At 38.2% G+C, this 27,355-nt stretch overlaps 2 protein-coding genes across 2 annotated transcripts; one reads left to right on the forward strand and one right to left on the reverse strand.

The window, feature by feature from the left end:
- Nucleotides 1-4,721: 4,721 nt before the first annotated feature.
- slc2a12 (solute carrier family 2 member 12) lies at nucleotides 4,722-15,181 on the forward strand. Its single transcript, XM_084429250.1, has 6 exons — nucleotides 4,722-5,068; nucleotides 5,554-5,688; nucleotides 6,492-7,871; nucleotides 11,887-12,009; nucleotides 12,829-12,961; nucleotides 15,077-15,181. Exons 2-6 carry the CDS (start codon nucleotides 5,577-5,579, stop codon nucleotides 15,168-15,170), a joined length of 1,842 nt encoding a protein of 613 aa, XP_084285376.1. The 5' UTR covers nucleotides 4,722-5,068; nucleotides 5,554-5,576; the 3' UTR covers nucleotides 15,171-15,181.
- Nucleotides 15,182-17,163: 1,982 nt separating this feature from the next.
- tbpl1 (TBP-like 1) lies at nucleotides 17,164-21,959 on the reverse strand. The gene is made up of 7 exons (XM_084429258.1): nucleotides 21,764-21,959; nucleotides 20,872-21,074; nucleotides 19,465-19,547; nucleotides 19,261-19,324; nucleotides 19,064-19,167; nucleotides 18,478-18,572; nucleotides 17,164-17,850 (listed from the first exon to the last, which is right to left on the reverse strand). Exons 2-7 carry the CDS (start codon nucleotides 21,004-21,006, stop codon nucleotides 17,771-17,773), a joined length of 561 nt encoding a protein of 186 aa, XP_084285384.1. The 5' UTR covers nucleotides 21,007-21,074; nucleotides 21,764-21,959; the 3' UTR covers nucleotides 17,164-17,770.
- Nucleotides 21,960-27,355: the final 5,396 nt, after the last annotated feature.

Consider the following 27,355-nt stretch of genomic DNA (forward strand, 5'->3'; position numbering starts at 1 on the left):
CGATCTTTGTGTTTTCCTGAATAAGATGAAACTATAACACTGGGATATATCATTTTACAGTGTAAAGCAAAAATGAAATGTCATTGGTTACCTCAGCTGATCAAAGGTCTCTTTTAGTACAGTGTTGTGCGTCACAGTCTTTCTTTCCCAACCCAGCGCTCACGCCACCCCTGCACATTCTTTAACCAAGCATAATTTTTATTTCTCTGGCAGCTGTCAATGTTTGCATGTATTAACTGCGGCTCCAGGAACTGCTTTTCTGAGACCCGGTGTAATGGTCTGAGCAAGTTCAGGCCTTAAAATAGGTCACGCATCAGCGAAATGACTGGTAGTTTGTTAAAAGTGAACCTGACCTGAGCACTGCTTACGTAAAAGAGAGTTTAGAGACATCCTATGCAAGATACACAGGAAATTATTAGCTGTAAAGATACTTTGGCTTTCAACGGGTGATAATGAAAGGTTACTAAATATAACACGTATCAATAAAATGCAAATATGTGGTGTCATAAAATCTCACAATATAAATTTTGGGGGACAACATTGCATTGTACTAAAATAATTAAATGGGTCGTTCTGAAGAGCATGACTTCAAGCATGGTACGCTGATAGGATGCCACCTTTGCAATAAGTCAATTTGTGAAATTTCATCCCTGCTAGATATTCCATGGGCAACTTTAAGTGGTATTATAGGAAAGTGGAAGTGTATTATAGGAACAACGCCAACTCAGACACAAAGTGGAAAAGCACGTAAAGGCCCAGAGCGGGCTCACCAAGTGCCTAAAAGTCGCCAATGCTCTGCTGATTCCAAACTTCCACTGGCATTGGAAACTGTGTGGCGGGAGCTTCATGGAATGGGTTTCCATGGTTCAGCAACTTCATGCAAACCTCACAGCGCAAAGTACAATGCCAAGCGTCGGATGGAGTGGTGTAAAGCACACAGTCACTGGACTCTGGAGCAGTGGAAACATGTTCTGTGGAGTGACGAATCATGCTTTTCTGTTTGGCGGTCTGATGGGCGAGTCTGGGTTTGGCGGATGCCAGGAGAACGTTATATGTCTTACTGCATTGTGCATGTGTGGAGGAGGGTAATAGTATGAGGCTGTTTTTCAGGGGTTAGGAGAGGACCCTTACTAATTTTTAATGCTTCAGCATGCCAAGACATTTTGGAGGACTTGGTGAAGACCCTTTTCTATCAGGACTGCGCCCCGATGTCCATAAAGACCAACTACATATTAATGAATATGTATTTAGAATGCAATGTCATTAAAGTCCCTGTTGGTGTGACGGTCAGGGGTCAGTTGCATTAACATTATGTTAAGACAGTGTCGTAAGATCTAGTATGACCCACTAGCAGTTGGTCAAGGGGCAGTCATTATTACTTTTCCATATCAAATTAGGCTAGTCTACATTTTTATTTAACTGATTTCAAAAAGTTATGAACAGTATTAAAGAAAACTCTGTAAACTTTATGAAAATGATGTCTAACTTGGTTTATGCAACAGGCAGGTGTCCCACTCTTTTGTAAATACAGTGTAGAAGATGATATAGATAGATAGATAGATAGATAGATAGATAGATAGATAGATAGATAGATAGATAGATAGATAGATAGATAGATAGATAGATATTAGATAGATTTACAATCTGTGATCTCTTGTCTGCTGGCGCCCCCCAAAGTTGCTTTTAAAAAGTGACCACATTTGTTTTTTAAAGCATGATCTGAAGATTGATATGATACATACATGCAAATATACACATAATAAAGTTATTCTATGCACCAAATTTTGAATAAACTTTTTATTTCTGTTTACTTTGAGATTTATGTTCCATGAATGGGTTTGCATTTGCTTTGGGTTTCCAGCATGTAGGGAAGTTTGTATTTATTCATTTTTTAATTGACAATGATTGTAATGGTTTGTAAAGATTTTCACCTGCACTTAATCAATTAAAAAAACATCTAGTCAAACTGAGTCATGTTTGTGTGCCGTTGAACTTGTCACTCTTTCATGTAATAGCAGTTCTCTGGCCAGTAGATGGCACTATATCATCAAGATAAGCTGTTCTGGAAATGACAGGGTTTTTTTCACTGGAAAAAAAAACATGCCTATCCTGGGATGGTGTTATTATTCTCGAAAACATGGCTTGTGAACTCATTAGCACTGCTGTACATAATGTCTATATGTACGTCTAAATAGCTGCTACTCAGCAACTCACACACCACAGCAAATTACATACAGTGTCTGATGACTCGAACAGCAGACCGACAGGTCAGCTGCATTGATTCCAAACCACAAAATAACTTTCAATCAGATTAAACATAAAGTATTTATTCATACATAGGCCTACATTATGTGGATAATATGTTTAGATATTATTATAACCTATTAATTATGTAATGAGATTATATAAACTGTTAATTATACGTGAATTTAAGTAAATTTGTCCACTTGATGATTAATTCACTAGCCTACTGAATATCCATTTCATGGCAGATTTATATTCTAATATGTAGTAGCAAGTGTAAATTATTCGTTAGAATAGCATTTGCATCTAGGCTAAATAAATGATCATGAAGGGTATTCTGTTATCAAGTGTTTTATATTCCATTAGGCCGAGGTGGGCCGGTTGCATAAATATAGCCATTATGTTAAGACTGTGTCTTAAGCACTATGTATGACCAACTAGCCTTGAGTCAAGGGGCAATCAATCTTACTTTGTAGTAGCCTATCAAATTAGACCAATCTACGTTTTTATATAACTGACTTGAAACAGTTATGAACATAAAGAAAAAAATGTGATGTTGTAAGACTATAGTCTTAGCGTGGGGCCAATTGCATAAACTAAGACTAGTCTTGAGGTGATGATAGCGTACACAGGGCAACTTTTTGAGCAATGTCGCTGAGCAATGTTGCCGTCAACGGGCAACCAGATGAGACACAGGGCCCACGACCGATCTAAATTATCCAAATATAAATGTATTGCCCATTTTCAATGGGAAAGTGCCCAAGCAACAATCGCTCGGCAAGATTGCCCAGCAACATTGCTCAAAAAGTTGCCCTGTGTATCATCACCTTAGGCTATAAGTTAGTCATCAATTTTTTTTCTTTAAAACTGTTCAACTGTTTCAAGTCATAAAAACGTAGATTGGTCTAATTTGATCATGAATTTGAAAAGTAAGTTCATATAGCCTACTAGTTTCTTAACATAATGGCTATGTTTATGCAACTGGCCCCTGGTGTAACACGCATTTACAAGAATTACAAGAATAACAAGAATTAAAAAGCAGAAAAAACAAGTTTAAAATGAGCAACATAAAATAACTTGAGGCGTAGGTTGTGAACTCCTCCACGGAATTGTTAACGCCCTTGTTCATGTCAATCAACTGAGGAAATTTAAATGCAGTCAGCTTTCTTATTCAAATACACACAGTTGAAGAGAAGTCCGACTCAAAAAACTGGTTCAAGAAACCAATGCGACGATTACGTAAGAAACTGGTCCATGACAGCTTTGTATGCGTGTTGATAAAGCTATCCTACAATCGAGTCATCATAACCATACGTATTTTATTACATTTCTGCTATTCTGCTAAACATTGACGTACGCCATTACGTTGGTTTGGCGGTAATAAAAAGCAATTTAAAGAATATGACTTTAAATTATGTTTTATTAACAAAGTTCGGGAGTCACATTCAGATAATTAACACGAGTGGAGAGCACTCAGCAATCAATGATAAGAGGTGTATGTACTCAACAGTCTCACCTCAATTCGTTGACAGTTTAGCTGCATCCCTCCACCACCCCTTCTCCACACTTCTAGTCTAAACCATTTACATACGGGGGGGAGTAACCGTTACTCCCCCTAGACAGCACGCCAAATACGCATTCAACTTTACTCCCTCTAATTGTATGTAAGTGTGAACTCGTGAACTAACTTGCAATATTCTCTTCAAACTGTTGCTCCGCCATGTCAGTAGATGACCAGTCCCAGGCCGGAACGTTTTGGGAATAATTTATGGTAAAAAAAAAGAAGAACCTACAGAGAACGTTCTTGTGTGGTTCCCAAAATAACCAAACAGAAACCATATGGGAGCGTTACTGTTTTGCTCACTTTGCTGGGATTAGGCCTATGCCAATTCCAGGTTCAGCAAATCTGATTCTGCAGGGATTTTAAAATCAAATTTAAGGTTATTTAGGACCTGGCAAATAAAATTAATACCACGTGGGCGATATCCCGTTAAAGGCGATATTGATTTTAACTGCACTTTTTTGTAACAGTTGAAACTGGTTTTCTGTTAATAATAATAATAATGTAAAAAAAATTCTAAATCGTAAAATTACTGTAAAAACTCCGATTTAAATAGGTCATATTTATAGTTCAAATACAGGTTTTGACAAATTAATGAATAAATAAATAAACCGTGCTATGCATTTCAGCCTTTAAACATTTTTTTTAAGAAAAAGGATGAGTCAAAAATATGGATGAAATTTTGCTGTGGACTGAATGAAAATGCAAATTCACTCTAATAAGTGGCGTTTATATAACAGCAGATAACAGTTACACTGGTAACTGTGGTAACACATCCCCTCTATACAAACAAAGCAGCTGCGCTTAGAATGGCGAATTTCAGTTTTTTTGAACCGGTTCATTGATTCATGGAAAAGATTCAATCTAAAGAACTGAACTCCGACTCCTGAAAAAATCGTGCACCGCAACAGCTGCTGACAACATGCGTTCGTAATGTGTGTGTGGGTCACCACCACATCGTTAAGTTCAAACCATTATGTAAAAAAATGAATGTCATAGTGTAATAATGGATCCTTTATTAACACAACCCAGTCAGAGCTGCTTAGTTCTCCAACCGCGTCTGCTTACTTGACACTTTCAGTCTCGCTGTTTTGCATTGGTTAATGTAGGCGGAGTTTAAGTCACTGCTGCTTCCAAAACAAGAAACGTGTATCGGTATCGAGACACAAGGACAGAGAAGTTACTGCCTGCCACCCAGGAGGAGAGAGCCGAAGAGCTGCAATGATTTCATAGACAGCAGTCCCCATTTTTGATGTTAAAGAGGTAACGGACGCGTTAAATCGCGAACTCTCTGTTTGAATGATATTGAGCTTTTACTTGTTGATCTGTGCCTAGAGAAATGGCATTGAGAAATCCAAGATGGTCAATGGCTGTACATTCCTGTTTGGGACATGCTGTAACAAATGTGTTAAGAGCAGTAAATAAGTTATTGATGCATGTTGTGCTGCTCCCATTGGTGGCTTTGTTAGTCAGTATTAGCTTCCATGAACTAGAGAACTAATTTGTGTTTATTAGGAGTTATTCAATGGTTATTTGCATGCTGATTAGATGTGCTTAGTTTTACTAAGAGACAGACTATGTTTGAAATGTTTCTATTGGTCCAATTCCAAATTAATACCTCCAGTGTTGTAAATATGTCATGGTAGATGTCTAAATTGGTTTCCTCAGTATCCTTTTTCATTGTTTATATGAAAACTATTGAACCTATTGGTAAATTATATATTTTTTTTACTGTCTACCTACTGTAGTTGCCCCACAACCCTTTAAGAACATGGAAGCATCTGAAGAGTCCATAAGAATGACTTCTGACCCCCAGAGCAAAACATTTCTACAGAGTCCAGATACACACATACATCTAGAGAAAAGCCCATCTGCAAAATCAGGTAAGTATTCCTTACAACTGTTAACAGAAGAAAAGAAAAAAAGTCAAAGTCTGTGCGTGCAGTCAAACTTTACTAAAACAGATCTGACACATGGCAAAATAGGCAGGATGCTAGCCATCCATCTTTGACATTTTCAAATTTCCTGTTCTTTTGATATTACTGATTAATTTGGTAATCTGTTAGAATTAGAAATCTTTCAAATGTAAGCTTCATAATTTGTTTGTATATGATAAGATGCACCTAGAACATGTTGACTTAGTTGTGCAACAGTTATGTAATCCAAATCATAACTAATGGAACCCCATTGTGACTGTACATATCTTACAACAGCTGTGATGTTGTAATCAATCAGTCATATAGTCAAATAATTTATTTATTAAATAAGTTTGATAGTCAGTTATATTGTAGCAAATTATGGGTGATTAGTGTGCATTTATCCAGAATGATTATATAGTCTGCAATAAAGCAATTCATACGCTTGCTAGTGCTTACTGTATAAATGTTTGTAGGACATTATGAAACAAACCTCATAAAGGAAAGCCATGGGAGCATGTGTTTTGAGTATAGGGATTGCAGTAAACGAAATCAGTCAAGTGATTCTGTGATGATGATTTTTGTGACATACTGTAACATTCCATATTCATGGGTTATTTTGATTGTATACTGGCACTGTTGAATCTATGTAGTAATTTGAGAGTCATATTAATGTATTTAAATGCTTGTCTTATGATGCTTGCATGTGTTTATTGTACTTTTCAGTGCAATCTTTTTTTAAATGGCCTCCTCTCTCTGTCCCTCTGTAGGTAATGGTGCAGCGCTGGTGTTGTGTTCTGTGTCTGTGGCCTGCCTGAGTGGGTTGATGATGGGTTATGAGATGAGTCTGATATCAGGAGCTTTGCTTCAACTCAGGGATGCTTTGACTCTCTCCTGCCCGGAGCAAGAGCAAGTCGTTGGGTCTCTTCTGTTTGGAGCTTTCCTCCTCTCTCTGGGTGGCGGCACCATCCTGGACCGTTACGGACGGCGGTTCTCTATCATCCTCACAGCTCTGCTGTGTGTGCTGGGCACACTTTTGAGTGTGTGTGTGGTGTCGTTTTGGGCGCTAGTTGTCGGGCGGATGTTGGTCGGCATGGCGGTAGCGCTGTCAGGCACAGCGTCTTGCCTGTATGCGGCGGAAGTGGCACCAGCCACCTGGCGTGGACGGTGCGTGTGTGTATATGAGTTAATGGTAGTTTTAGGGATGCTGTTGGGTTTTGGACTGAGTTGGGCATTCGCAGGTGTCCCAAATGGATGGAGGTTTACGTTCGCTGGCGTACTGCTCCCTGCTTTGCTGCAAGCCAGCATCATGCCGCTGTTGCCCCAGAGTCCACGCTTTTTGCTCGCCCAACATCGTGAGAAAGAGGCTCACGCCACTCTCCTCCGTCTCCGTGCTGGCATCGAAGGGGTAGACGCGGTGGAGGACGAACTTCAGGCGATTCTCATGGCACTGGGGGCGGAGCGCCAGCACGGCTTCCTGGACCTCTTCCGTTCCTGTGACAACATGCTTCAGAGACTACTTGTTGGCGCGGCGCTGGTTTTCTTGCAGCAGGCTACGGGACAGCCCAACATTTTGGCATACGCGTCAACTGTTCTCAGCAGTGTGGGCTTCCATGGGAACGAGGCAGCGACTCTTGCGTCCACAGGGTTTGGTGTGGTTAAAGTGGGCGGGACCATTCCTGCAGTCTTTCTAGTGGACAAAGTGGGGCCTAAAGCCCTTCTGTGTGTTGGAGCCGTCATTATGACGTTGTCAACGGCAACCCTGGGCGCCGTTACTATGCAGAGCCGCACACATGTTTCCAGTCTATGCAAAGGCCCCATAAATAAAGCAAACCTCACGATACTTGGGATGGGAGATGAGACTGATATCCAGACAAACACTCCACTGGGCTTATACCAGCCTTCTAATTATGAACTTCAAACCAAGCACATATCAGATCCTTTCCACACTAGCATTAATGACACTAAGGGCCATTGGATTTTAAACTACACTTATGATCACAGAACAGCATTGATGGAACCTGCTGAGGGTTCTTCAAAAATTGCTCTTCAATCTCTTCATGTTAATGAGGTGTCGCCCTCTCTAAAATGGATCTCGCTGGTCAGCCTGCTGGTGTATGTAGCTGGATTCTCCATCAGCTTGGGACCAAGTAAGTGACCATTTCTGTTAAGTGACATTCCTGTTAAGGGGTTAGTTCTCCCAAAAAATTAGCCCATGATTTACACATCGTAAGTGTATATGGCATCCTTCTTTCAGACGAATACAATCAGAGTTATATTATAAAATCTGAAGCCCAAAAAAGTGCATCCATCCATGCTAAAAATACTCCACAAACTCCGGGGGGTTAATAAAGGCCTTCTGAAGCGAAGCCATGGGTTTTTGTAAGAAAAATAGCCATATTTATAACTTTATGATCTAAAATAACTAGCTTCCGGCAGACGACCATACGCATACTATGCAAGTCGAATTGCGCCACAAGATTAACCCATGTATGCATGCATGCATGTATGACGTAGGATGTAGGAGTATCATGAGCTTAGTCGTCTCTCGTGGTTTAAACAAATAAGGCTGTGCAACAAACTGAAGCTCCTCTTCTATTATATAGAAATCCATTGACATTTATCTTCAAAATGGTTAATTCGAGACCGGTGTTTTGTTTTGTTCTTTCCTCTGAGCTTCCGCGTTCGTCATTACACTGTGCGTCGGGTCAGGGGTTAGTCTTCCACCGTAAATCGATGCGTACGGCCGTCTGTCGGAAGCTAGTCATTATAGTTTATAAAGTTTTAAATATGGGTATTTTCCTTACACAAATGCATTGCTTCTCTTCAGAAGGCCTTTATTAATGCATCCTTATGGATATTTTTGTCCTTTTCAGTTTAGTTTTTTTGATCACTTTCCTGTGTTAATGCTAACTGCATAAAATTTGCCACAGGTGTGTATTTTTATTGGAAATTTACTATTTCACCGCCATTTCCGTTAAAAAAAATATTTTTGCACTAGTAGGTTCACAAAATACTTCCTCTCAGCGTCTTTTGGACAAAAATGTCCCCATTGAAACCCATTAAAACTGCATTTTTTAATCCCAGGGCCATTTAACGATAAAATGATGCAATCTTTTTTAAGAGGCTTTCATTCTGTTGGCAAGGCTTCAAAATGTTAATTTTTACTATTTTTTTTATCAGATGGTGCCATTTTTTCAGGTTTGGCCTATAAAGAAAATACTTGCTTTATTCCTGTTTTCTGCTTCGGCATATTATAGAGCCATTTGGATAAATTATGCAACGATAATTGTGTGGGTGTGTTGGTATGGATGTCTGAGTGTGGTTTGTATGTGTGTAATAAAATAAAAAGTGTGCTTGTAATATTTGAGAGAAAAACTCAACTGCAAATCTAAAATCCAGTGCCCTACCAACGCTGAAGCAGTGCCCTACCAACGCTGTTTACAGTGGAAATGGGCAGCTGTTGACCTCAACTGGGGATGTCGTCGGACGGTGGAAGGAATACTTTGAGGATCTCCTCAATCCCACCAACACGTCTTCTATTGAGGAAGCAGAGGCTGAGGGCTCGGAGGTGGACTCGTCCATCACCCAAGCTGAAGTCACTGAGGTAGTCAAGAAACTCCTCGGTGGCAAGGCACTGGGGGTGGATGAGATCTGCCCTGAGTACCTCAAGTCTGTGGATGTTGTGGGGCTGTCTTGGCTGACACGCCTCTGCAACATCGCGTGGCGGTCGGGGACAGTACCTTTGGGCTGGCAGACCGGGGTGGTGGTCCCTCTTTTTAAGAAGGGGGACCGGAGGGTGTGCTCCAACTACAGGGGGGGATCACATTTCTCAGCCTCCCCGGGAAAGTCTATGCCAGGGTACTGGAGAGGAGAATACGGCCGATAGTAGAACCTCGGATTCAGGAGGAACAGTGCGGTTTTCATCCCGGTCGTGGAACACTGGACCAGCTCTATACCATCTACAGGGTGCTGGAGGGTTCATGGGAGTTTGCCCAACCAATCCACATGTGCTTTGTGGATTTGGAGAAGGCATTCCACTATGTCCCTCGCGGCATCCTGTGGAGGGTGCTCCGGGAGTATGGGGTCCGGGGCCCTTTGCCAAGGGCTATCCGGTCCCTGTACGACCGGAGCAGGAGCTTGGTTCGCATTGCCGGCAGTAAGTCAGACTTGTTCCCAGTGCATGTTGGACTCCGGCAGGGCTGCCCTTTGTCGCCGGTTCTGTTCATAATTTTTATGGACAGAATTTCTAGGCGCAGCCAGGAGCCGGAGGGTGTCCGATTTGGGGACAACACGATTTTGTCTCTGCTCTTTGCGGATGATGTTGTCGTGCTGGCCCCATCAGACCAGGACCTTCAGCATGCACTGGGACGGTTTGCAGCCGAGTGCAAAGCAGCTGGGATGAGAATAAGCGCCTCCAAATCCGAGGCCATGGTTCTCAGTCGGAAAAGGGTGGCTTGCCCACTTCAAGTTGGTGGAGAGTTCCTGCCTCAAGTGGAGGAGTTCAAGTATCTTGGGGTCTTGTTCACGAGTGAAGGAAGGATGGAACGGGAGATTGACAGACGGATCGGTACAGCTTCTGCAGTAATGCGGTCGATGTACCGGTCTGTCGTGGTGATTTACCGGTCAATCTACGTTCCTACTCTCACCTATGGTCATGAGCTGTGGGTCATGACTGAAAGGACAAGATCCCAGATACAGGCGGCCGAAATGAGCTTTCTATTCAGGGTGGCTGGGCGATCCCTTAGAGATAGGGTGAGAAGCTGAGGTTCCGGATGCCTCCTGGACGCCTTCCCGGGAAGGTGTTCTGGGCATGTCCCACCGGGAGGAGACCCCGGGGAAGACCTAGGACACGCTGGAGGGACTATGTCTCCTGGCTGGCCTGGGAACGCCTCGGTGTCCCCCCGGAAGAGCTGGAGGAAGTGTCTAGGGAAAGGGAAGTCTGGGAATCCCTGCTTAGACTGCTGCTAAATGCTTTTCATAAACTTAAACCTTTATAACTTTTATTTGGATTTACTTATTATTATTTTTTACTTCAGCAATAATCTGCCAAGGGTCTTCTTTAAAATGATACCAAACTTAAGTCTGTGCACCCAAGCTTCAAATTTGTATGACAGTTTATTGACACAGACATTTTTGTCCCCTATGTAGCTATGTATGTGTAACTTTTTTTAATTGATGCACAATGGTTAACCCCCTGGAGCCATATGGATTACTTTTATAATGGATGGATGCACTTTTTTGGTCTTCAAATTTTCTCCAGCCATTCACTCTCATCATAAAGCTTGGAAGAGCCAGGACATTTTTTAATATAACTCCGACTGTATTCGTCTAAAAGAAGAATGTCATATACACCTAGGATGGCTTCAGGGTGAGTAAATCATGGGCTAATTTTCATTTTTGGGTGAACTATCCCTTTAAAGGGATAATTCACCCCCCAAAAAATTATTCTGTCATCATTTAATCATCCTCATGTCATTCCAAACCAATATGACTTATTTTCGTCTGTGGATTGCAAAAGGGAAAAGTCAGATTTGTGAACGAATCATTCAGACCAATTCATTAAAAAAAGTTCAACCTCAAGAGAGTGACTTGTTCATGAATTGGACAACCCTATTACTCTCATCTCTTAACTGTTGTGATAGGATTATTGAATCATTGAGTTGAAACTTAAGAATCATATCAAACCCAATTTTTTTTAACAAATCATTCAGACTGATTTATTGAAAAGTTCAATAGAAAAACCGATCCGAGAACTGGATCAGCTCAATTTGTGAACGAATCATTCAAACCGATTCATTAAAAAGAGGGATTCTGTTATGGAGCTTCAGCTACAATTCACTTCCATATTGAAAAGAGTTGGGATATTCTTCAAAACTGTTCCTTTTGTGTTCTATAGAAGAAAGGAAGTCATACAGGTTTGGGAAAACAGGATGTTGAGTAAAATATTTTTTTATTAAATATATATATATATATATATATATATATATATATATATATTATTTTTTTTTTTTTTTTTTTTTTTTTTTTGGTTTTAATTAGTCTTTTAAAAATGCATTTCTGTGAAAAGCTTATGTTGCACATTTAAAAATGTAATAAGCTGTTCTTTCATTCTCTTACTTTTTAACCAAACTTATTTCTGCCTGTGTAATCATCTTTCTCCAGTGGTTCATGTGGTTTTGAGTGCGATCTTCCCGACTGGCATCCGTGGAAAGGCTGTGTCCGTCATCTCTGCTTTTAACTGGGCCACAAATTTACTCATTTCAATGACCTTCCTTACCCTGACAGGTAACAAACACATAAGCACAAGTTCATTTAGAGTTCATTTAGCCATAGATCATTAACTACTGTGACAAGGTAAAAAGTGTTGTTTTGATTCGAGTTACTATTCTGGAAAAACAATGGATCAATTATTAATGTTAGAATTGAACCCATCATGTTGTTCCCATAGCCTTCAAGCATTGCTATAGATAGATAGATAGATAGATAGATAGATAGATAGATTTAGTTTAATATAATATATATTATACTTAATATAATATAATTTAGCAAATGCCTTGATAATATCACACTTTTTCTTACATAGTATCAATAAGTTAAAGCGATAGTTCACCCCAACATGAACATTTTGTCATAATTTACTCACCCTCAAGTTGTTCCAAACCTATGTGAGTTTCTTTCTTCTGTTGAACACAAAATATATTTTGAAGAATGTTGGTAAGCTGACAGTTGCATAGTAGGAAAAAAAAATACTATGGAAGTCAATGGCTAACTGTCTGGTTACCGACATTCTTTCAATTATCTTCTTTTGTGTTCAACAGAAGAAATAAACTCCATATATCATCAGACTGTAGACTAATTTGTATGAAATACTGTTACTATCATACTCATTGAGGGCTCTATTAGTTCTCAGAAACTGATCGCTAAGTACGAACTGAGTTAGGATTGTGTGTTTTGAGGCAGTCTGCCAAACATTCATTTGCCACCTGTGGGGATGTTCCTACAGAGATGGAATGAAAACACGAGAAACACAAACTTTTCCACAGAACAATAAACAAAAAAAAGTTTTTGGAGTGTTTTTCAGAGTGTAATGTGTTGTGGTTGTAGAGAGGATCGGCCTGCCCACCGTGATCTTCTCCTATGCTGCTATGAGCTTTGTGTTGGTGGTGTTTGTGATTGTATTCGTGCCAGAGACCAAAGGCCGATCACTGGAACAGATCTCTAAGGAACTTGCCATGAAGTGAGTACACACACACACACAAATGCATCTCATTTTTCTGACCGTTGTGTAAGCCATAGATTTGTATACACAGATACCACATTTGTCACATGTCCGCCAACGTTTCAGATGCTGTCATCACTCACTGTAAAAATCTTTCAAGTTTTTCAAGATGCCACTACATTGCGCAGCCTCTTTTTGTAAAAAAAAAAACCCGCTAAGATTTAAATTCCTGATGGGATAATCTTTCACAGGTCAAAATGTTTTGTGTTTTTATATGTATTAACTTGTGGTACATTTTTAATGTTATGTCAGCTAAGGCCTTTGCTTGTCTTTCATCTGCGGATGTCTATTGCAGATATAGATATTCATACAAGCGTATAACTATGGTTGCAGATGCACAGTCAACTTGCTCTTGAGTGTTCATTGACGGCTTTGAGCGTTCCAATATGCCCGAATGGCTTAGCCGCCTGTAGAAAGAGCTGCTAATGAGGAATCTATGTATATATATATATATATCTATATATATCTATGGTGTAAGCATTCATTTCCGGAAGTGAGGTTCTCAGGAGTGTGCGTAACGGTCACATGCTTTTGATTTTTCCCAGCAAAAACGCCACGAGTCCTTCACATAAAAATCAGTCTATAGGCTTTCATAGACAACCTAGAAAGTCTGAGAAGCTTTGTTACAAGCTGTTCACACATTGGCAATACAAAAATTATTAATACATAAAAAAGATTCTTACATTTAGACATTAAATATATAATTTTTAGGGTTGTCAGAATTAACGCATTAATTTTGTGATTTTCTTTTTTTTTCTGTTTCACATATTAAAAATATTTAATGCAATTATCGCAACATCAGTTTTTTCTGTCATCCTTGGGCTTGTGTTACATTGTATCAGGCTCATATCGCAAATGCTTTTAAACCATTCAAGGGCTTCAAGACACAAAAGATAACGAATGCGATAATGACGTGCGTCATAACGGCACGAGCTCTCTTTCGTGCTTGAACGGACAAAAATGGCCAAAATTATGCAAAATGCCCATTTTGTCAAGTATTCTTATAAGCACAGTCTTAAATGAGATGAATAAAGTCTATAAATGAACGTAAAGAGTTGTGAGAAAATGGGATGCGTGTCAGAAACATGTCGTGCAGCAGGTCTTAAAGTGACAGCAGCCTAATAAACCTGTTGCTGTCTATCAATGTTAATCAAAGAACAAAAGAAAAAGAGAAAAACACTCACTTCTCTTGACTCAATAACGTTTGTAGCTTTAATAAGGATTCATCTATTTTTAATTTATAATTTATGGAGTGAAGACTATGAAATGTTTACTTTATTCAATTTCTGCATATTTCCAACCTGTTAGACCTACCTAAGGTTACATGGGTCAAAAACAATGAAAACAAAAACTTTTTTTGTGCATTTTGGCAGGGCAAGTAAAAATCTGAATCGGTCTGACTGGGGCCAATAGAAAAAATCCTTAGTGTTGAGCTCTGATATATTAAAAGCCCAGCTAAATATGACATTTATTATAATGGGTTTATGAGAAGATTGTTTTAAGTTCACTTAAATTAAAAGGTGTTATATTTTTTTAAAGCCTAATAAATGTTAAAATCGACAGCTTTCAGTTATACCGTAATGTTGAATGGCTATAATTAATGGCTAAAATTGCATCAGTACCAGTACTGGTATCGGGGAGACTGGCCTTCATACATAAAAAGATGTTATTAAACATATACTGTATATAAAATATACTGTCTTCTTTCTGTTTGTACATTCATTTGGAGATAAATGTGAAATTATTACAATACAGAGATACATTAAATACTTTAATGTTAGGTGCGATTAATCACAGAAAAATTTGACAACAGTAATAATTGTATTTATTAAATTAAAGAAGAAGAGAGAATATCGAGAATATCACAGTGACTTATGAAACTGATTTTTTCAGCAACCTGTTCTATACCAGGTACACACCCCTTTCAGCTAATTATTTGGAAACGTACTTCTTTGCAAGATGTGAGAATCAAAAAAAATGCTTACAATGCTTGGCATTTGCCCCACTCTGCATGCAAAGGTTTATGTTCTAAAGTGCATCACGTAATGATTAGACACATGTCCTGTTTTGTAGGAATCACCTGAGCAGAACACTGCTGTGTCACAGAAGAAAACATGAGACTACAGCACAACCCTCACTGGAGGAAAAAGCTCTTGCAACCATTTGACTTTTTACCTAGATGAAGAGTGAAAGAGCACAAGGATATTTGCAAGCAACACATTGTTCTCTGTGCCGTCGGACAACTTGCAGGACAGCCAAATCTGTGACTACACTGATCTACTGTGTAGAAGAGATACGAGTAATAAATGCTGTCATGTTGTCATTAAAGCAAACAATTTTGCTTAAGCCTTCCCATGGCACGATGGGTCAGTTGAGATGAATTTAATATGTCAATCTGATTTATTTGTATTAAGTTTTAAAAAGCATTGTAAGTAGTTTTGGACTTGGAGCTTTTACAACTCACTGTTATGAAATGTTTTGGAAGTTGTGGGTGTGCAGTCATGACTATAATCATGCCATGTCAAGTTAAAGACCAGTTCTGTGGCCAAGCCACACAGGCCTATCAGTATTTGTGTGCTGAGCACCACCATGGACAACACTCGAAGGTGTCACTGATACGAGATGCCTTCATGCCATCAGATTACACAAGCAATATGTAATATTACAAAATAGAATTTGGTTAATTTAAAAGATTTATGTGATTTTAGTAATAAAAAATAAATAAAACTAAAAAAAGTGTCCTGCTCCATCATTTATGCATTAATACATATGCATTAAGTACATTTTTGGAAGAATTATATTAAAACACATTTTCTAATTATAAATAATTAAATAAAAAAATGCATGTAAATATAGTAACGATTGTAGCAATATATATATATTTTTTTTTCAGAACTAGTGAGTTAAGTAAATTGATAGCATGACTTTCTTGTGGTATATGTGATTTGTTTACATTGGTGTTTTAGTGACGTGTTCCTGCGGTTGAAACACTTGTTGGGCAACTATATGAGGGATGATGCTTTTCAGTAAGTTGTACTGATGTTTATTCATGTTTTTTCATACTATAACTGTAAAAAAATTATATGATCAATAAGTTATGACATGTTTTTAACCCATCAAAATAAGTTAAGCAATTTTCAACTTTTTTTATAAGTTATACAAGAATCAACTAATTTTTTTAAAGTCGGTTTAATGTCATTTAAGTTGAAATGTCTGAAACATCCTAATAATTTAAGGCAGCAACCTTTTTTTTTTACAGTGTAGTAGAAAAGAGGACAAAATGATCAGTTTACTCAGTTTAAGTAAACTGTAAGTAAAACTTATAAAAGAGGCGTTTGAGTAAACTGATAATTTTGTCCTCTTTTCTACTACACTGTAAAAAAAAAAGTTGCTGCCTTAAATTATTAGGATGTTTAAGACATTTCAACTTAAATTACATTAAACAATTGCCACAAAAACATGACACAAAAGAGATTCAAAACAACGTTTTTTCTTTTAAATACATTTGATAACTTGAAACCGAAGACTTCAGAATTATTATTATTTTTGGTTGCCTATAACCGCGTTTTATACGGCCTTTGCGACTTTCGAGTGATTTCCATGTCACAGAGATAAAATATGAACAGGCCTAACTGTGCTTATTGTGAGGAAAATCTGCAGAATGGATATAAACATAAAATGAAACCATAATCAAACTTACAAGTTACTAAAACAGTTATGGCCTCTAGTTAATAAACGCCAGAGGAGAACTGGCCCCCGACTGAGCCTGGGTTCTCCCAAGGTTTTTTTTTTTCTCCATTGGGTCACCTGATGGAGTTTTAGGACACTATTAGGTCACTTGATGGAGTTTTTCGGTTCCTTGCCACTGTTGCCTTTGGCTTGCTCAGTTGGGGATATTCTGGGGATATCTAATTTGATTTTATCAATAAATTCCACTAGAAACAAACCTTGTTGTATTATTTTAATTTAATACTGTGAAGCTGCTTTGATACAATCTGTATTGTGAAAAGCGCTATACAAATATACTTGACTTGACTTGACTTATGTAGCAGTAGATATGCAGGACTTTGTGAATGACCTGTGGGCCTAAATATGAGTAATGCTGGTATATTCCTCTTGAGAAGACACAGACACACATAAACGAGTGACAATTATGACTTAATATAGGGGTTATTTTTTATTTTGTTTATTATAAAATACAAAAGTTTTCACATATTACATAAACATATGGACCAAAGATTCCTTAACAACCCAGAGTGTTCTTGTCCACAGCATACGACAGATATACATCTCCTGCTGTTTAAATGTGAAGTGTTTGCCCTTTAACCTCTTGCTTCTGACTTAAAGTATCATTAAATGAGCCGTGAAGACATCGCTAGAATCAATTTAATTAAAATTTCCGAGAAGTTTCAGTAAAATGTAATCTTTAAAAGTCACTGCCTGCCAGTTTTTAACTTTGGTGTCCATGCATTATAATACAGTTAATTCAAGTGTTTATAACTACACAATGCCAGCAACACAATGTCAATGCACTAATGGTCCTCTTCTGAGTTTTAAGAGGTCGTCTGTAATTTGTCATGGGGTCAGAACACCAGTCAACGTTCAAAGGCATGACTCTGAAAACACACGACCTAGACCCGCTTGGACGTGAAATGGCAAAAGCTGCCTTGGAGACACATACAGTACAACAGTTACAAGCCTTAAAACATTCAATGATAAGGTGCTTTTAATTTCAAACCGGTGCCTACGTGTGTGTGTGTGTGTGGTTTATGACAGTGTTTTTCGACACTCAAACAGAAGAGGATAAATCTGCTCCACGGCAGATGCCACAGTCTGAACATTTGGTCCTAGAGAGAGGGAAAATGGTCATTAACAATAACATCCAACATTAGTTCAGCTTGTCTTTATGCTAAACACAAGGAAGCAGGTGGTCACAAAAAAATCATGAAATTATTCTTAAACACCAAACACCAATTTGAAACAACGCAAAAATATTAATAACTAAAAAATACAATATAAAAAATAAAAAAAAACTCTTAGGTACATGGAAGCTGAACTGTTTTTTATAAATATTAAGATAATATATTATTATTAAGTAAAAAAAATCGTATAAATAAATCAAATTTAGCTGAAAATATAATTTCAATGATACCTTCTGCGCTTATAACAATATTTACTCAAGACTCCAGAGCCTTATTGTAGCTCACAGCATTATGTTTGCTCATTTTCAGACCTTCACAGTCTGCATAGCATGAATCCTGCGGGCTGTCTTTAATATAATGTGGCTAAATCTAGGAATAATCCTTCAAATATGTGACTAATGCAATAATCTGTATGAAAAGGCACTGAGAAGGTGAGAATTCACAGAGAAGTCGCTGGCATTGTATTCAAAGATTTTTTGCAGTACATTCAAGACAAAACCCTGATTACGGTAGATAAAATGATACTGAGTGAAAGCTGTGTGAGTGATTTACCTGTAACAGTGATACTGCCTGTGGAAAACACCTGCACTGTACTCCTGAGGTTTTTGATTCTGTATGTCGCAGCAGGATGGATCTCGGGTTCATAGCTAAAAATACATACAGACACAAACATAGTGATGAGAGAGCCCTGCAATCCAGCTGCAGGAGAACATGTGAGATTGCTCAATGCCGCCGCATACACCATTTCACCACTAGAGAGCACTGTTCCCTTTTTTAGGCTCTAAGCCGGTGTTAACATCCATCTCTCGTGATCTGATCGCAAGTGGTCAGAGGAGGCACATTAATGTTCACAGCTGGTATTAACATACGTCTCCTGTGACCACTTGTGACTGAATTTTATAGAGAGGAAGGTCTCCAATTTCATCACTACTTTCATCACTTATGGTTTAAACCTGTATTTTGCACTGACCATTTGTGAGTTCAGCCCAAAACAGATGTTAATATCAAATCAACAGGCATAAAGCACAAAGTGTATGTCTAAGAAGCCAGTCTGTTGTCTCTAATATGAGTCTATTAAAAAACATGGGTATTATGATCAATTGTATGTGTAGATGGAGAACACCCTGGGAGGTCTTACCTGGCAATGGGCCGATTATTTTTAGTGAACTCAATGAGACGGATTTGAAAAGGCAGGGAGCACACAGCCAGCACATTGACAACCTTAAACTCCGAGAACCTCACCTGCAGATGAGAAAATACATTTTTAATCATCATTCAGAAGATCTACAAAGCAGTTTACCAAATTTTCAAGTAGCTATTAATCCATTTAGACACCTTGAATCCAATCTTCTGCAGACAGCGGGCCAAACGGCGAGCACCCAGTTTGGCTTCCTCCTCACTAAACAGAAATAAACATGCATGAAATTTACCAGCTCACCAAAACAAACAGTCTCTTTAGAAGACAACTGCAATTTTAGAAGTAGCACAAACAACTCTTCCAGCAGTTCTGAGAATTGAAAAGGAGATTTTTATTGGGACCTTGTTGCTCCAGTGCAAATAATTTTCCCTGATGACCATATAGAGGCAGTGATACGTGGTTTTCGCAGCTTCATCAGGACTTTCTGGAAAAACATCCACAGAACATAAGCAACAACAAGCGTTAATGATTGGCCATATCCTGATTATTACCGCTGATACTGACAATCTCAGGCAAAGGGTGAAAACAACGCTGATGCCACTTTCCATGAATTGAGTACGTGCTAGTGTCCTATTACAACTTTAGAGGAAAAAAAATGATGTTTTTGTAGTTATGCAAAACTACTAGTCTAGACATGTTAAAACTATTACGTAACAGAACAGACATAAGTCTTCAAAGAAAAAAATCATAACAACAAGTAGGACTCTTCTTACGGCATGGCATCTCATTCTGTTATTCAATTTTTACACAAATTGTTACTTTAACCGTATTGTTCATCAAGCACAATTCATCTCTATTACCTATTCTAAGAAAGATTCTCAAACAAACATTTTGTCTTTAATTTAAAGGGATACTCCACTTTTTTTGGAAATAGGCTCATTTTACAACTCCCCCAGAGTTAAACAGTTGAGTTTTACCGTTTTCGAACCGAACCCGAACTCCGGGTCTGGCGGTACCACTTTTAGCATAGCTTAGCATAGATCATTGAATCGGACAGGACCATTAGCATCTCTCTCAAAAAAATGACCAAAGAGTTTTGATATTTTTCCTATTTAAAACTTGACTCTTCTGTAGTTACATCGTGCACTAAAGACCGACGGAAAATGTAAAGTTGCGATTTTCTAGGCTGATATGGCTAGGAACTATACTCTCATTCCTGCGTAATATTCAAGAAACTTTGCTGCCATACCATGAGTCCAGCAGGTGTAATGATATGACGCAGCGCCTGAAAATAGTCCCCAGCTCGCTAACTTCCAACGTGACCGGGACTAAGTTTGTCAACCTATTAGACCTATTTTCAGGCGCTGCGTCATATCATTACGCCTGCTGGACTCATGGTACGGCAGCAAAGTTTCTTGATTATTACGCAGGAATGAGAGTATAGTTCCTAGCCATATCAGCCTAGAAAATCGTCAAAACTCTTTGGTCATTTTTTTGAGAGAGATGCTAATGGTCCTGTCCGATTCAATGATCTATGCTAAGCTATGCTAAAAGTGGTACCGCCAGACCCGGAGATCGGCTGAATGGATTTGAAAACGGTAAAACTCAACTGTTTAACTCTGGGGGAGTTGTAAAATGAGCCTATTTCCAAAAAAAGTGGAGTATCCCTTTAAGGGAACACATCTCATGTTGGCAAGAAGGTAAGTGACTATTTGATTAAAGAAAATTGTTTCAGGCCCTGTTAACGCAGTTACTAATGGTTCCATGCTAATGTATGTGATCTAAAACATCTGACTGTCTAGACTTACTCCCACTTCAGGCTTGTAGATGACATTAGTCCCCTCTAGGCCGATGGTACGCAGGTTTAGATGGCACCTGGTTCTGAAGACAGATACGACATTGGTAATGATGATATCAAGCGCCACATCGTTACTGGGTTCCATGGAGCCGCTGTAGATGTTTTAGGCTTGACAACCCCTTTACAGATGCATGTCACGTTACAAAACACAACCTGCAGAACACATAAACATGTTGTTATACATTACATGTAGAATTGAGCTGAATAACTTATGAAGTTACAGGTCTTAGATGGCGTTAACCAAAGGCTTCTAGGTTTAAAACCCACAATAGGTGGTGATTCATTAACTAAGACCATTGTCCCCAAAACAAAGGCACTTAACCACAGCTTTTCCATGGGGAATGATCCCTGTAATAAATACACTGTGAGTCACTTTGGATAAAAAAACATCTGTTAGTATATGCACTAAAGTGGAAAAGGGAACCATGCAAATTTAGCTGCTTACTTAAACAATGCAAATCAGCCAATTAGTTTACATCTTCAACTTTATTTTAAACGTAAAATGAAGGTGCCCACAAAGCACTGGCACGGAGATCACATGACAAAACAATACGCCATGCCATGGTCATATTTTTATCTCAGCACCATTTATGCATTCATTCAATAAACACATTTATACAAAGCAACGCATGCAATTCATCAGTAGGAGACAATAACATTAAACGTGCATGCTAGCTGTTTCAGCTCAAAGAGTAAATAACAGAGCTGCGCCGTTGGAAATAAAACATTGTAGATTAATATCCACGCGAAAGTGATTATTAATAAGGTTTAACAACACAGAGAGTTTTAGTTAACTGCTAAATAAATAGCAAACATATTAAGCTAATAAAACTTTCACTTACTTGAGTGATATTGGGCGCTAAAATGGTGTGTCCGAGAAAATTTTCAGCTATAATGTGGTAAAACGTTTTTAAAACAATTCTATGAATGTTTAAAAATCTATATTAATAAAATGAATGGTTGGGGAAAGCACCAAAAGTAAACAAAAGCGTCAACACACATACAACAGTCAACCGGCGATTGTTGTCAAGGATGCCTTAGTTCCTGCGCGAGATGAGAAACTGTCGATTTCACACGCTACAGCGCCTCCAAACGGATGGGAGGAGAACAGCGACACAATTTAAAAGTGCGTAGAGTAGACCATATACATTTCTTTCATTACTCACAAACTATTTATAAACATAAACATTATTTTGTGCCAATAGTAGAGTTTAAATATTTTAAAGCTTGATCATGTTGTTGAATTTAATATAGAAATTCAAAGGGTTAAAATACCCCCCTCTTAAAGGGATAGTTCACCCAAATATGAAAATTCTGTCATTCACTTAACTCCAAGTTGTTCCAAACCTGTATGAATTTCTTTCTTCTGCTGAACACAAGCAAAGATATTTTGAAGAATGTCGTTAACTTACGGAAGCGTATTGCATTCACTTGAGGAAAAATAATCTACTCTGTTTTTCTGAATTAACGGGTTAATTATCTCAGAATTATGAGATCATTTTTCATAAAAAAAATATTTTGTTCTGTTTTTCTGAATTAACGAGTTAATTATCTCAGAATTACAAGATATTTTTTAATGAATAAAAGTTTTTGCTCTGTTTTTTTGAATTATTGAGATAATTAAGTCATTAATTCAGAAAAACAGAGCAAATATTTTTTATGAAAAATGATCTCATAATTCTGAGATAATTAACTCAATAATTCAGAAAAACAGAGCAAATACATTTTATTTCAAGAAAAATGTATCTCATAATTTTGAGATAATTAAGTCATTAATTCAGAAAAACAGAGCAAAAACTTTTTATTCATGAAAAATTATCTCGTAATTCTGAGATAATTAACTCGTTAATTCATAAAAACAGAGTAGATTATTTTTCCTCAAGTGAATGCAGTACGCTTCCATAGTAACTAAACAGTTGATGGACTCCATTGTTTTTCCCCCATACATTCCTTTGGTTATCCATATTCTTTAAAATATCTTCTTTTGTTTTCAGCAGAAGAAAGAAACTCATACAGGTTTGGAACAACTTGAGGGTTAATAAACAATGACAGAATTTTCATTTTTGGGTGAGCTATCCCCTTAATTGTGAGACATGTGACAAAATGTATCAAACTTAATCCGCTGGTAGTTTTTTAAATAGCAACATTTCCGCCAGAACTTAATTCTTTCAAATTAAATACATTAGAAAATAGATTACAATAAACAAAATAAAATGTATCTTTAAAAAACTTTACTTATATGTCCTAAACTAAAACGATAAAACAAAGAGATTTTTAATAACATTTTTAAATAAGATTTTATGTTTTGTCCAGATATACTTTTTTTTTTATTTTTTATTTTTTTTATATCAGGCAAAATCAAAGTCAGCCTTCATTCTAAGGGTCCTCTTTCCATTTAACCTGCTGCTGTTTAACACCACCACAAAGAAACAGGTGACTTTTATAGTTTAAAAAAATAATAATTTTAAGTTTCTTTTTTTCGATGTCACGATCTTTATGTCAACTCCATCACGCTGTTTTTATAATTACTCTAAAAATGGCAGCTGCATTTAATATAAGGATGACATATAAAAAATCGTTTGACACTTTTTTGAATCTGGCGTTGTTGAACCATATTAAGTGATAGACAATGAGAAACACATTTTGTTAAGAACTGAAAGAAGCAGGAGTTTGCACCCCAACATATGTGAATTCCTTCGAACATGTTGAACTAATTAATCCAAAATAATTGCTTGATACATAAACACTCTCTTACTGTCTTCTCTATACTTAGTGACAATTTTACATTGGACATCTGTCCTTGAGCCCGAAAGAATCGTCCAGCATTGCATTGTGTCCGACACCCTTTTTTTTCTGAGATATTATTCACAGCTTTCCACTGCTGTGTTTATTTTGTCCTGTCTCAGGTCCAGGTTTAAGGGGGTCAGCAGCTTTTGTCTGAAGTGGACACATCTGGACAGAATGCATTTTTAGCGTTTTTTTTTTTATGTTTTTGTGGTTTCTGGAAAGGTAACCGCAGAATTGAAGTAGCCACTCTGGCATGACTAGGAGAAAAGGATATAACTAAGGGTTTTCAGCTGTCAGTGCTTTTAATGAATGAACTCATGACACCTATATTACACGCTGAACCAACCTCAGATAAAGTCTTGATTTATACGATGCTATCAGTAAGGTCCCTGGAAGAAATGCGATTTTTACTTTCATCTGTCCCTCTTTTTTCATTCCAACGTGTTTACAGAGCCATTCTGATTTTACTAATTTGGGCTCGCTTGAACTCTGAGACCCTTGACTCCAAGTCCGAACTGGATGTTTCCCAAGCAAAACAGCACAATAGCTTCAGAGTGATTCAGTGCTGTTGTTTGGTTCCTCCTTGGTTACCAGATAGGCTTTGTGAAATCTCAAGGGCCTCTCTGGCAGAAATATACTGAAGTAAATAAAATAAATTGTGTGTGGAAAGCCCTGTAGAGATGTCCAGAGCTGTTTACTATAAAGCCTGAGATTTAAAGCAGGTTACGGCAGTGTCAGACCACAAGCGATGTCCACCGCGCCCCCTGCCGCACTGCAGCTTCAGAGACTTAAGTGTGTTTATAGACTATAAAATAGACTTTAGCATCATTGAAATTCTCTTCCTGAGAGAAATAATGCACTGTTCATTAAGATAGAAGATACATAAACAGACAGAACAGGCAGAGTAAACACATTCTCCATCACTCCCTTGCTCTTCCGTGAGCCCGACCACCAAGATCCTCTCGGATCTTCTGTCCTCCTATCCGCTCATCTTTTTGATGGGGAAAAAAACAAAACAGCCGTGGCTTTTACTCCAGTCGATTCGAGAACCATCATTCTTGTTTACTGTGCTGGAGGTCAGAAAAAGGAAGTGCTATCGCTGTTATCTCCTCTGCCAAACAGCATAAACAAGGCTCACTGGCTTAATACCAGCATCATGCACCATTTGCATATTGTGCTAGCAAAGAGGACGTTCACGATCGCTCAGAACTCGGGTCGGAGGTTAAGAAAGGGTCGGATCCGTTGGAAAGTGTTTGGGGTTAGATGAGGGGCACTGGACGGCGTACGCTTGCAGGAGGATGTGAGTTCTGGAACCCTTTAGAACCCTTGTAAAAGGAAAATCAAACGCATCTGGGCGACTCTTTGTCTAGTTTGAAGACAGAGACGCTGAAACGCCATGTCATATTAAACATTGTTTGTGCGGTTGGATGTGCTGCTGAGGTAATGAGGGTGATTTGTAAACAAGGAGGGGTGGAGCATGACCTCCATTCTGTGTTTACATTGGGCAGAAATCACAGGAACCAAACACTGGGATTGTTGAGCTACAGTAATGCATTCTGGGTAATGATACGCGTTGGGGAGCAGCCATCTCAGATATTCTCTTCTTTACACATGAAAATGCTTTTGGCCTTGTTTTTACAGCTTTATCTCAAGGGCTTTCAGGTAAATAAATGAAGTAATGTGCATAAAACCACTTACAGTAATCAGGTCTTCCTTAGGCCACCATAACAGGAATAGGCGTAGAGCAGTTTGACATATTTAGATCAAGTGGGTGAAGGTCAACCAGTAACGTGAGGCTAGTCAGATACTTATTGTGCAGTTACTGTACTTTTGGGAAGAATTTTATATCATTTGTCTATTTTATTTTATTTATTTTATATTTTATATATATATCATTTCTTTTTCTTTTCTTTTTTTCTTGGCCATACTTTACCCCAAACTGAATTAAAAAACCTTTGAAAAAAATGTTTTTTTAAGCAAATGTAAAATAATAATTTTTTGACAGGCAAACAGGTAAAAGAAAATTTGTGTTAAACCTTAGCATTACAACACATTTTTCTTTTCATTTTTTTTACTGTTTGATAATTTCCTACTACATTTTATTCGTTGATTTTGTGCAAATATATACAGTACACTATAAGTCAGCCAAAATGTGATGTTTCCTGATAGCTTTTAAATAAGAAGGAATTTATGGAAAAACTTCCCATGCAGCTTTGTGAAAAATTGTCCCATAAAATCATAGAGAGCGAGACTTCTCAGCATCTCTGCATCTTTATCACATCTGACAATGTAGAAAAGAGAACCATCTGAGCTGGAAGACAGTGCAGGACAAAGTGAGATTAAAAAAAGAAAGAGAAAGACACACACACACACACACACCTGCTGTATGCACTGGTTTATTTTCTACAAGTGATTTAAAGTCAGTAGATTTATGCACACTAGAGTGTCTGGTGTTTCAGCACTAAGCCATAAAAAGAGAGCAGACATTGTGTGTGTGTGTGTGTGTGTGTGTGTGTGTGTGTGTGTGTGTGTGTGTGTGTGTGTGTGTGATAGAACAGACTCCGTCTCAGCCGTAAACACAGTTCTGGGAACTTTCATATGTTTACATCATCCATTCATACCAGCTAAATCACACACAAGTTCACAAGTCAGATGATAAATTCTGTGTTCGCTTCAATTCAGTCATTTGCATAAAAATCGTCTTAATTTAAATCCCAAAATATTTACATGCTTACAAAATGTTCATTAAAAAAAAAAAAATGCATACAATTATTATTATTATTTTTTTTTTTTTCACCAAATAGAATTGGCAAAATAATGATTTGGTTTTCAAACCGGTTTCTGCCATTGGTTGACTGAACAGATGGTACCGCCCCAAACTCACGCCATTGGCTGAGCCAATGTAGTTGGTCTTGTTGGGATGTTCAAACAAACAGAGCAATGTTTTTATAGCACCACAATGTTTACACTTTTCAGGATATTGGCCTATAAATTGCTTACTTATAGTTGTCTAGCCATATTAAGTGCACAGAAGAAAGTGTTTTAACACTGATAATTATTAAATATTTATTAGGCTGTTTTCCAAGACGGAGACACTCACCTGCCACTGCAAACATTTGCCCCTGCCACCGCTTCTCTGCATTTCTTCTAAATTCCCATTAGCAGGAAGTTGAGGCCTGGCACAGGTGGGGATGGAGGGGAAGAGGTCAGCTGATTTCCATGGAGATGAAGTGCTTGGGTGTGGTGCTGTGGATGTGTTTGGACTGAGCAAGAAAGGCAGAGAAGATGTGTTTATAAAGACTAGCCTCTCTCATCACAAACACCTCTCTCTTCTTCTCTCTGCCTCTCTATCTTTCTCTCATCCTCTCCTTGAGATAAATAAACTGATAAAAAAAGCGAGGGGGAAAGGCCATGACGTCAGTCTGGCCCCTAAAACTGTGAGTGATGTCACAGCTCTCCCTGACCTCTGCTGTCACTCAGGCTGGAGTGTTTTATGTGAGGGCTTCTCGTCTGAGTTCAACCGCTCGAAAAATAACAAAGCTGGATGGACTAAATGTTCTACATCTTGCGCAGTGGAACTAAACATGAGTTTGTGCCACGTATACGCATTGCAATGTGACTACAGCGTTAGTTAAGGTTCTGTGTGT

This window comes from Rutilus rutilus, assembly GCF_951802725.1.
Source record: "Rutilus rutilus genome assembly, chromosome: 13".
In the NCBI taxonomy this organism is placed as follows: Eukaryota; Metazoa; Chordata; class Actinopteri; order Cypriniformes; family Leuciscidae; genus Rutilus; species Rutilus rutilus.